Source organism: Gopherus evgoodei, chromosome 2 (assembly GCF_007399415.2).
Source record: "Gopherus evgoodei ecotype Sinaloan lineage chromosome 2, rGopEvg1_v1.p, whole genome shotgun sequence".
In the NCBI taxonomy this organism is placed as follows: Eukaryota; Metazoa; Chordata; order Testudines; family Testudinidae; genus Gopherus; species Gopherus evgoodei.
In genome coordinates this window covers 33,321,961-33,334,528 of record NC_044323.1, presented here as the reverse complement: position 1 = coordinate 33,334,528, position 12,568 = coordinate 33,321,961, and the positions used below count along the sequence as shown (strand labels likewise).

The 12,568-nt window shown below is 41.0% G+C and overlaps 1 protein-coding gene across 1 annotated transcript in view; it reads right to left on the bottom strand.

Annotated features, from left to right (window-relative positions):
* Window positions 1-12,568, bottom strand: part of LOC115645525 (protein adenylyltransferase SelO-like) — a 54,735-nt gene that overhangs the window by 10,243 nt on the left and 31,924 nt on the right. The window contains exons 16-17 of the mRNA XM_030550301.1: window positions 8,161-8,240; window positions 6,490-6,533 (exon numbers count right to left, since the gene is read on the bottom strand). Coding sequence (XP_030406161.1) covers window positions 6,490-6,533; window positions 8,161-8,240 — 124 coding nt within the window. The remainder of the gene's footprint in view (window positions 1-6,489; window positions 6,534-8,160; window positions 8,241-12,568) is intronic.

Genomic DNA, 12,568 nt, shown 5'->3' with positions numbered 1-12,568 from the left:
TCTTGGGTAAAGAGCAGCTGGCTCAAGCTGAACCAAGGTAAGAGCAATGTGATGCTAGTTGGAGAAGGAAAATGCTTTAAATGCTAGCCAAGACACCATTTCCACCTTCCACTCATCGCATACTACCCCCATTTACCAAATTAGTGTCAAGCCTCAAGATTCATTTTGACTTTTTACTAAGCGTGGATGACCTGATAGCATCAGTATCTAAAACTACCTTCCTTTACTTCCAGCTTGCAATGAAATGTGGCTCTTTTCTTGAGGATAAGGACTTGGCCACAGTGATCCATGCACTTGTCTCCTTCAGGGTGGATTACTGTAATATACTGTATCTGAAGCAGAATGTGGAAACAATGCACAAGTTCCAGCTGATACATAATTCAGCTGCACAACTACTCCACAAGGTAGGCCATCCTGAGTACATCAGGCCTATGATCAAATCCCTTCACTGGCTCCCAAACAGCTTCTGATATCAGTTTAATGCTTTGGTCCTAATCCTCAAAACAGTTAATGTAGCTGGGGCCTGATCTATTAAAGACTGAATTTTGACCTAATATAATAACTGATGAGACAGTGGCTCTGCTCTGGAACAAGGTACATCACAAAGGCCAGGAAACAGTGCATGAGAGTTGAGGAGATATGGCTACTGAATAGACATTCAGAGAAGATTAGGCAAATCCAGAGTCTGCTTGTCTTTAGGAAATGCTGCAAAACCTTCCTCTTTGAAAAGGTCTTTCCACCGTATGACATTCACAACACTGAACCACCATCTTCTACGAAAAAAAGGCAAGTTAATAAAGTCTAAACAATCAGAACCACAAACCCTACCCCAGTCGAGATTTTACCTTGAAAAGGAAAAAGTGATAAAGACTCCATGAAGTCCACTACAGATTTTAGTATTGCTAATGATTTTACACAGATGGTGCTCAGATATATTACTCCTGGGCGAATTCTGTGCCACTGTGCATGTGCAGAATTCATGCCCCCCTGCACATTTTTTTCTCTGCAGAATATAGATTCTGGTGAAGAGGTGCTGCAGTTACACCTTTTGTCCACCAGGAGTTGCTGTGGTGCCAGAAGAGAGAGCAGGCAGCCGGAGAGGCTGCATTCTTCACAGCGAGGCCTAGTGAGGAGGCACGGGATGGACAGAGCTGCTAGGCAGTCACAGACTGGGATTTAGAAGGGATAGTGGAGGGGCGGACGGGGGCAACTCAGGAGCTAGTGGAGTGAGACTGTTGAGCCGGGGATGAATGGGAGGTGGGCTGTACAGCCACAAAGGGATGGGGGTATGGGGTTGCAGGGCCATATGGTGATGGGTGAGTGAGGCTGCAGGACACATGTGGCAGGAGGTAGGGGAATGCAGAGACACACAGGGATGGGGGGTGCAGGGACACACAGGAACTGGGGCAGATGTACCTGACTGAATAACAGAAGCAAGGGGTCAGCCCCCCAATTGCCTAACAATTCCTTCCTCCACCCAAAAAAACCTTTTCCATACTTCTCTCACCCACACCAACAACCCTCCTGGTTCATGCCCAGGCTCCTTCCCTCTCCCTCAGCTTCTCCAAGCCCTCAAGCCTTTGCACTGCTTCTGAGGAGTGCAGGAAATGCATTTCTGTATTGTAGTTTTAATGAATTACTCAAAGTTCTGTATTAATATGCCTAGTAAGGGTCTATTTGTCAAAAACACATTTCCTTTTTTTTTTTTGTCTCTATTGTTACAGACATACTTCCTGACAGATATTTTGAAATAAATTACTGAAATAATTGAAACTGGTCTGATTATACTGTGTTATTTTTACAAATAAAATATGTTTAATTTTGCAGAATTTTAAAGTATGTGCAGAATTTTTAATTTTTGGTGCAGAATTCCCCCAGGAGTAATATATGATGATAAGCGGCAGTATAAAACTATGCTAGGATAAGAAATGATTATATGATTTTAATAATTGCATGTTAATTAGGAAATAAAGTTTTGTCAGTAATGCGATGTCATCTTTAAACAATGCGTAAATGAGATTTCAATAATATGTACACAACAGAAATTGATCTTTTCATCTAAAACAGTATTGTAGTTATAATGTTAAATGCAAGTCTAGTGAGAAGGAGTGACGAGTGTGTTCTAGTGATTATCAGGAGCTGCGAGTTAGGATTCCTGGGGTCAATTATCAACTCCACCCATTGATTCATTCTGGAGCTTTGAGCTAGTCATTTAATTATGTGCCTCAGTTTCCCCCATGTGATGTGGATAATCACAATTATAACAACTAATAACATTTACCCTATCTCACAAGTGAAGCTTGATGATTATTAATGTACTTGTAAAATGTTCTGAGATCCTTACATAAAAGGGGCTATAGTAGCAGTAGTAGTAAAAGTACTGATATTTCTGAAAGAAATACTATTTTTCTTAAGAGTTAAGATTTCATACAGATATTGTAAATCCCACTTACAATGCTCTGATGTAGATTTACTTGTTGAATTATATTTTTAGGTGCCAGTTTACCTCTCCAATGTGTGTATTTGTTAGTAATAGGATTATTCTAAATCTGGGGTGACCGGAGCACTGAATCTTGCTGTCAGAATCAAAGTAAAGTCCACTATTTGATATCTCAGATATCAGGCTAGATTTTCTTAGGCTGCATTTGCTTCTACCTGCCAGGGTTGAATTCTACCCAGAGGACAGTTCAAGTTTCTTGCTGGTGCAGAGATGTGCAATTTAGTCCTTTCTCTGAACCAGCAGAAGCGATTTCAGTCCACTATCTCAAGCAGTGGTAAACTTTCAATCCTACTAGTCAATTTCTATTCAGACGCTGCCCCCACAATGGAAAGGGTTAGAGACACCAGATTTTTAAATGAAAACTTAGTCTTGGTTTTCAGAGAATGTAAATACCAGAGGAAGTGTGGATTCCACATCCATGGTCCCAAAAGCCAGCTATGAGCATTTCTAATTTCTACTTTATTTTACGGAGACTGTTGGGGGAAAGGGATAAAAACAAGTTTTAATAAACAGAATGTTTTTTGTTTCAACATGTTCAAAGCTTTTTTGGTATGAAAATGGCAACACGTTTGGTACTGCATTTTAATACCTGCCCAACAGAAAAAAATGGTGCAGAAAAGTAAATTGTACTTCACAAGTTTTAGATAAGCATTCATAGAGAAGTATATTTGGCTTTAATCAAATAATGAAATGCAGAACAATGTGCTGTATCTTGACCTTTGAAAGATTAGAAACATCAATTAATAATGTTTGTTCATGAATATCTTTCACCTATGTAAGCAGAGTCAGGATGAGCACTACCCTGACATCTGGTGGTGAATTGTAGGGAATGTGGAAAGAATTCCAAGAATTTCAAAGGATGGGGAAAGATTTGCATTGGCATCCACCCTCCATTTAGCATAAGCCCACAGCAGACTGGGATGGTTATTTTAACAGCTCTGGGATCCCCAATTTCTTTGTTATTGGGGCAGAAAAAAAAAAGTTTGTCACCCTGATTGTGTGAATGGGAAGCTGTGGGACTGCTTTGTGACAGAGATGACGCAACCTCAGTTGGGTGATACTTGCTAAACATAGGACATGGGTTCCAAAACCCCATGAAGGGAGAGAGGTTGGGGACTGGTGTGTGTACCTGATGGTATGGGCCCCTTGTGAGGGCTTGGAACACCAATTGCACATCCTCCTCTCTCCACTGTGGAATGTAAGAGTTGATTTTTTATTCCCTTAAGAATCCAGATACAGGTTACTGAGCTGAACTCACTTTTGGCTAATGGTGCACTAGCACTGGGGCTCCCCTACTATGAGCTGAAATCACTACGAGTTGAAATCACTAAAGAGCTGAAATTACTGAGCTGAGAGCACTGAGTACTGTGCTAATTAGTGGGGAGCCTGAAGCTATACTGTGGAACAGAGCAGCTGGCAGAGTGGAGCAGTTTGTGGGGACAGCTGGTGGAGCAGAGCAGCTGGCAGAGCAGAGTAGCTGTGGGACGGGTGGAGTGGCCCACAGAGCGAGCAGAGCCAAGCAGTTTGTGGGGACAACTGGTGGAACAGAGCAGTTTGTGAGGACGGCTCGAGGAGCAGAGTGGAGCAGCTGGTAAAGCGGAGCAGTTCGTGGAGAAGGCGGGAGCAGAACCCACGGAGAGGCAGGGCAGTTGGCCCCGAACCACGTAATGTGCCCCTTTCTACCCAGGCTGGGGGGAGGGACCTCTGCAGATAGACTCTCGAACTTTGGGGCTGCACTGACCCAGGACAGAGACTTTTGGACTGTGGGACTTTTGGGACTGTGGGTGATTTGGGGGTTGCTGGACTTAAGAGCCCAGGAAAAAGGACACAGCCCAATTTCCTGGGGTGGGTCTTTGCTCACGGTTTGGTCTATGAACTCTAGTTGAGATGTTTTCCCAATTTAGTGTTTGTTGTTTATCTCATGTATTAAACCTTTTCTGCTACACTGAGACTCTGTGCTTGTGAGAGGGGAAGCATTGCCTCTTTGAGGCGCCTAGGGGTGTGTGTAAGATTTTCCCAGGTCACTGGGTGGGGGCTCGAGCTGGTTTGGCATTGGGTTATTGAAACAGAACCCCTGGATATTGAACCCGACCCTTGTTGCTGCCAACTCAGAGGGGCAGAAGGGTTACACCTAGATTAAACTGCCACAGCAACATGATGAGATTAGTTGTTCACATTCTAAGTAATTATGAAGAGACACTTAATTTAAAGTAACTGAAACTCTGATAATTTACACAAGGAAAAAGTCTGAAGATGATGCGTGGATCATTTTAATTTAATTAATGTAAACACAGTACAGAAGGACTGAAAACAGTAACCGCTGAAGGAATAAAGCTTCATTTTAAGCCAGGAACTTCATGACCATTTGTTGAACTGAAGTATGTATATACAGTTCTGTCAGGATACATTTAGCCAGATTCTGATCTCAATTACACTGGTATAAATCTGAAGTAATTCTATTGAAGTTTAACAGAATTATTCAAAATGTGCAGCTGTATAATTGAGACCAAAATCTGACCCTTGTTTCCTTTTCTTCATAAAAAGAAGGTACTTTTTAGTGCTCCTGAAAGGAAGGTGTTGGTAACCTTGAAGAACCATTTTTTGTGCAGTTAGCCAAAACTTACAAGTGTGATAGTGCTTTTGAGTTGTTTGGGGATTTTGTTTGGAAAATGAAACAAATACAATTACCCATTCTCTCTCCTCAGACAAAAAAAGCTGTACCTTGCACAGTACCCTAACAGTCAGGGACTCAGGCTCTGTATAACCTGCAGGAAAGCAAATGTACATATCCCAGTGAAAGCAGCAAAGAAGCCTGTGGCACCTTATAGACTAACAGACGTTTTGGAGCATGAGCTTTCGTGGGTGAATACCCACTTAGTCAGATGCATGTAGTGGAAATTTCCAGGAGCAGGTATATATATGCAAGCAAGCTAGAGATAATGAGGTTAGTTCAATCAGGGAGGATGAGGCCCTGTTCTAACAGTAGAGGTGTGAAAACCAAGAGAGGAGAAACTGGTTTTGTAGTTGGCAAGCCATTCACAGTCTTTGTTTATTCCTGAGCTGATGGTGTCAAATTTGCAGATGAACTGAAGCTCAGCAGTTTCTCTTTGAAGTCTGGTCCTGAAGTTTTTTTGCTGCAGGATGGCCACCTTAAGGTCTGCTATAGTGTTGCCAGGGAGGTTGAAGTGTTCTCCTACAGGTTTTTGTATATTGCCATTCCTAATATCTAATTTGCGTCCATTTATCCTTTTCTGTAGCGACTGTCCAGTTTCTATGTACATCGGCCAAACTGACCTGGGAGATGTGTCGGAAACATCCAGCTTGGCCGATGTACATAGAAACTGGACAGTCGCTACAGAAAAGGATAAATGGACGCAAATTAGATATTAGGAATGGCAATATACAAAACCCTGTAGGAGAACACTTCAACCTCCCTGGCAACACTATAACAGACCTTAAGGTGGCCATCCTGCAGCAAAAAAACTTCAGGACCAGACTTCAAAGAGAAACTGCTGAGCTTCAGTTCATCTGCAAATTTGACACCATCAGCTCAGGAATAAACAAAGACTGTGAATGGCTTGCCAACTACAAAACCAATTTCTCCTCCCTTGGTTTTCACACCTCAGCTGCTAGAACAGGGCCTCATCCTCCCTGATTGAACTAACCTCATTATCTCTATCTTGCTTGCATATATATACCTGCTCCTGGAAATTTCCACTACATGCATCTGACGAAGTGGGTATTCACCCACGAAAGTTCATGCTCCAAAACGTCTATTAGTCTCTAAGGTGCCACAGGATTCTTTGCTGCTTTTACAGAACCAGACTAACACATATCCCAGAGGACAATTTTGATGCTTTCTTCAGACCAGTGACATATCACAACCACAGTAATTATTTAATTGAGATAGCATACTTCTGTGAATAAACTATTATCAAATGATTTCCAATTGCCTGAAAATTTCTAAATTATTCAATTGATTTACTTACCTGTCATTCTTTTTCTTCTTGTACTGTCTGAATCACCCCTGTTACTACATGGGGAAAACAAACAAAAAAAAAATTACATGAATTTTGTGCACTTTAACTTCTCTTGTTGATACCACATTTCCCTTTCATTATAGTTTTCTATTCTACTGTAAACAGAAAAGAAATCAATAGTTCCATGAGTTGAACAGCAAGAATTAAACAAACATAACTGGCATATCTATTTTCCCTTTTATCCCTCTCCTAACATTTTCCCAAGACATCATTCATAAAGTATTCATTCTACACTTGTTTAGTACATATACTCCCTCAAGGTTTCTCAGAAGATAATGCATCCAGTACAAAGTGGCTGAGTTTAATTCTTGTACTGAATATATTCTAGATGCACTCCATTTGACACTGTTGACCTACCTTCCTAAACTGCATATGATCAAATGCAAAACAGTAAATACTTATTCACTGGCACAAATTACAAATCTCATTGTACATTTACCAGGAGGAAGGGATAGCTTAGTGGTTTGCGCATTGGCCTGCTAAACCCAGGGTTGTGAGTTCAATCTTTGAGGGGACCATTTAGGGATGGGGGGGGAACAAAACTTGTCAGAGACAGTATTTGGTCTTGATAGTGAAGGCAGGGGACTGGACTCTCACTGACCTTTCAAGGTCCTTCCAGTTCTGTGAGATATGCCTATCTCCATATATTAAATTATATTCTTATTATCTCAGATTTGTAGCTGCAGCTCTGATAAATGTATGTGCAAATTAGGCACATAATTCTGCCATGAATTTGTGAGGTTTACTTACTTTTTAAAATATTTGGTCTCCTTCCATTGAAGTTAATAGGAGTTTTGCCATTGTTTTCAATGGAAGCATGATTAACCCCCTAAGTGCGATTACACTCTGAAAAGAGACTATGTGAAAATGGCATTTTCTTTCTTAGCAGATTTGCTCTTCGTGTACATTTGCTCCCTGAGAATTGTATCTTTAAAGAGAATAAGAACTGTCATGAGTTTAAAAATGTTTGATTTCTCATGTTTTACCACTATCAGCCCTGCAGAGCCAACACATATGTAAGAGCAAACAGGGTTCTTTTTTGGCTTATGAAACAACAGAATTTTAGCAGGTTCCAACTGCGAAGCAGACACCTATGCAATTCACTGTCTTTCAATGACACACTGAGTCATATCTGTGCAGTCCCCCAAGTCCAAGGCAACAGGGTTGCATAAGTGTATATGAGAAGAGCACCTGATCAGAAGCATATAGTGAGAGAACACAGCTTGACTTTCATATCCCAGACTGAGTTTGCTGGGTTGTCAGTTTAAAAAAATAACCATAATTGTAAAGTGAGTAAATATCCTATGGGGTCACTGAGGGACACTACATGCTGAACTCCATAAAGTCATTTTTACAAAGTTGTGTTTCAGAATAGACCAGATTGTAATTAGACAGAATAAATATACATTCCAGCCATGCAATTATCATGGCAGCTAGTGAGATCTCCATGCATACAGGGAAAAATGGCATGTAAAAGTATGCCAAGGAGCAATATAAAGGATTGGCTAAAGACCATGCAATATCTGACCCAGACCAGGATAAGATTAAAGTGTACCCCACCTAAATTCCACTGGCAAACATACTCTTGTTATTTTTAATTTGAAACTGTATTTATCTTACCGTCCTAATCTCAAGAGGTATATAGTAATCCAGTCTGAAAAGAACTTGTGTTTAGCAAGGTCCTGCAGAGCCCAGAATTCCTAAATGAAAAAATACCGTTAATGACAGATACACTGCCCGTTGTTACTATAAATCTGTTCACTTTGTTCATTGCTTGTAAAAAATTCTAGGACATAAGCAGGGCAGGAAGAAGCCACAGTGCTTAGCACTTAACTTTTCTTTAGTGTGCTTGCTTTGTGTTTCATGCTAACCCAGAGAGATGCTACAAGAATATCTGTGCTACCTGTGTCTGAGCTTTGTGTGTCTCAAGTAAGGCCCCTTTATAAATCACTTCTTTTACAGAAAATACACAGCTATTTAAAAATATTTGTGAGAGGGAAGGAAAATGAATGGGAAAAGGGGATAGACAAAGAAAAGAAGAGAGGAAACAGGGAAGGAAAGGGAGGAGAAAGAAGTCTGATAAAGGAGCAAGATGAAAAAGCAGACTCAGGGCAGCCACGAATCAGGTTTCACGAGCTGGTTAAACTATGTTGACAGTTGCTTTGCACTGTCTGTGTGGGACAAAAAAGCCAGCAAAAATGGATAAACATTACAGAAACAGGCACAGATACGCATAAAGGAAGAGATCCACCACAGGACACGAGAGAAGGAAGCAAAGAGTGAAACAAAGAACGGGGCGTGAAAAGAAAGAAAAACAAGGGAGTCAGGGAAAGTAACTGGGTAGAAGGACTGGCTTGAGCAACCAGCTTGTGGATAGGAGGAGAATGTGGAAGTCCAGTATTCCTATTTGTGGATATGAGGATAAATGGCTTTAGCGGGAGAAAAGAGATACTCCTAGTTGAGACTATAATGGTGTCAAGTTGCTGTTCTTGCAATATTCCTGCTGGGTTTTGACATGTGTTTATATGTGCATCTGGAGGGAGATATGCGAGTGGCCTGCTGATTTGTAAGAATGTACCTTGCCACTGGCAAAGCATTCTTGCATAGATAAAACTATCTGTTTTGCACACATATGAATCTTTTAAACAGCATAAAATTACATCTGGTATTTCAAACAAGGCTTGAGGGATCAGAATTCCTGGGTTAAATTATTTTCTACCATGAACAGAACTCTTTCTCCTTGACAAGCCTAAATTGACATGCTTGAAACAGTTCGTTCAGCTACTCAAACAGCAGCCCAAATAAGGGCTTGCAGAAGGTCCTCGGCCTGGTGAAGGCTGTGATTAGTACACAAGGAATGGACTTCCAGCATTAGGGTGTTGGCCTAGGACTTGCTGCCACAGATTTCCTCGGTCACCTTGAACAGACATTTAATCTCTCTGTCCCTCAGTTAAATGGGGATTATAGCATTTCCCTACCTTATAAACGGGGGGTGTGAGGATAAACATATTAAAGATTGTGAGACGCTCAGATACAATGGTAATGGGGGGCATATAAGTACCTCAGAGAGAAAGACACAGTTAAACTGATTCACCAGCCCCCCCCCACACACACACACAGAAGAGGAGATGCAGTAACCAAGAACACAACTGCAGCTCACAGCTGCTATTGTAGCCTCAGGAGCAACTCCACTGCATGTTTGGGAGGATTCCATCGGCTAAGAGCCAGGGAAAGGTTTTGTCTCTTACTCTGTAGCTCACAAAGCTATTCTTGCTCTTAAATACACAGGTCTGTCTCATCTTACACTGGGGTTACGTTCCGCAGTCAGCGCAGAAAGCAAAAATTGCGTACAGTCAAAATTGCATTGACTGTAATTGGTGGGCAAAATTGCCCGCACTACAGAAACAGTATTAAAATTGTAACTTTTCTCTTTTGTTTTTTTCTTGTTATTGCCGACCACGTAAAGCTGAAATTGTGCATGTTACATGCACCTAAGATGCGACAGACCTGTACACACTTTTCTTCTCAGTCATCTCTTTGGTATACATGAGTCTCTCCAAAATAGTAGTACTTTGCACATCTATAGCATTTGCCGTCTGAGGCTGTCAAAGAGCTTTTCAAATATTAACAAATCAAACCTCAGAGCAACCCACTGAAGCAGGTATCCTCATTTTATAGATGAGGAAACTGAAAGGCAGAGACTTTGGCTAATATCATCTAAATGTCTGTGACATAGCTGGGAACAGAATCCATATCTCCTGATTTTCACAATCAGTCTTACGCACAAGAGCATTTGGCCTCCCACAAAGATGCGTTTGTATATCTGCTCTCCCACAAAGATGCATTTGTATATCTGCCAACCTGTCCTGAGCTGGATTCAGAAGAGAAGCAAAAAGGTCAAAAGATAAACGGGTCTATGAGTTTTCTGGACAAGATGAAATGTGCTGATCACAAAGAAAAAGTACTATAAATAGCCATAGTCATCCTTTGTAAAAAGATGTGTGTTTCCTTCCAGATTTCCATGAATTCCATTTGAGGAGTCTAGACTGTTTATTGGTTATTAAATTATTACTTGCTAAGCATCCTCCACACAGTCAACACTTCAGTTATTCCTCCACTGTTGAGGACAGCATTAAATGCAATCTGTATATTTTTCTACCTCATCTTACAGTTGCTAGATTGTTTTTACCTGTTTTATTTTGTTATTTAGGCCTGGAGGTTAGGCTCAGTTGAGTTGTCTGTGGGATGGAATGGGACTATGGGATGGACAGAGGACAGGGATAAAGATGTGTTCCCATGTTCTTAAATTGTGATCAAGGCTAGTCCTAGGCCCATATTGGGATTGGTGAGGGACCGGATGAGGGATGGGGCCATGGTGGGCCCAGGTTCAAATTAGGGCTGGCGTTGGCCCATGGGCCAGTTAGCATTAGGTCTCAGGGCCAGCTAGATGACCTAAATAAAAGCAGGAATTGAGGTAATCTGGGGGGCCATGCTGGAGTTGACTCAGTGGACACGTTAAGGCTAAATCTGAGCGTGATCTGATAAGCCCTAGCTAACATTAGGTTTGGTGCCAGCACCACGGCTAGGCTCAGAGTGAAGACTGGCTAGTAGCTCCAGGCTGGGTGTAGCCTGCTACACTGAAGTCAGGGTTAGGTAAAACCCAGTAGGCCTTGGCTAGGGTTACGGTTGATGCAGGCAAGTGGGAACAAGATTGGATTGGGGTGGGCCAATGGTCCCAAAGTAGAGTCCAGGCTTAGTACCTATTGGTGGGCCCATGTTAAGGTTAAAGTAGGTGCTAATTTGTGGGTCTAGACTAGAGTTCTGTTTACCACCAGTTTGTGGAGCTGGATTGGGGTTAAACACACTAAATATCTCAGAGCCTTTTGGATTTTTAAGTTTGTAACTGCTGTTGTGAAAATGGAATTTCCTGTATTTTGTCTTTGAAATATACCAGATTCCTGAATGCTATGCTGCCATGGAAACAGATGGTGAAGTGGCTAAAATAGAACAGGCAACTCTAAAGCAACAATTGTTTCACAAACTCCATTCTCTTCCTCAAGCAAGAAAAGCAGGTTTTGTGTAAATGATACTTAAAACAACCCACCTTGTTTCCATCACTTCCACATTAATTTCATACTTGATAATACTTAGCTCTCTCTGGTGTGTTACATGTTCAAAGTTCTGTACAAACATTAATTAATCTAATTAAAACTAAAATGAAATTTAATTATATTGGACTGATTTCTATGAAAGCCATAGCTACCTCCAAAACTAGCAGAAACCTTGTCAATATTATATACTACCTCAAATTATTATTTTGACTATTGTAAATCTTATGGGGATTTTTATTTGACTTTATGTTTTTTTAAAAGAAAAAAAAATCAAGTCTGATCCTTATCTGATGCAAATCAGTGCAGCTCCAGAGAAGACAACAAAGCTATGCCAGTTTATGCTATCTGAGTATCTAATCTGTTTTGTTGACTTCCAATCCTGAGACAGAGTGCAAGAAATGCTAATTTCCCCAACTATAGTATGATGTTGCACTCCATATGTTTTATGGAAATATGCTTATGAGTATAAATATAATGTAACTGGAATATGCTTTATGCAAAAGGCATCTTGTAAGTTATCATTACAAAGCTTATAAGCTACTGAGTGTTCATCCTAGTTGTATGAATGTATCATTCTTGTACCTGAAGCTAGAAATATGAGGTATTATTCTTAAGTCCTATTGTAACTATGCAAAACGTGGGCCATTAATGGTGGCTTGGAAACTTGATGGCTCCCATTAGCTAGGACAACTGGTTGTAAATGGCTCTGTTTACTTGTAAGCCTTCCTGCATATGTGGGTGCCAGCCAGTGAGTAATGAAGTCTCATAGGACATGTGAACATGTCACATGATACTGAAATCCATCTTAAACCTGGTGCTTTTCCATTTAGAAGGTGGGAAACCCAGAGAGAAACAAAGAATTCCTGCCTGTGGCAAAGATATTAAAGGGGGTGTAACAGGACAAAGGGGGCTGCAGT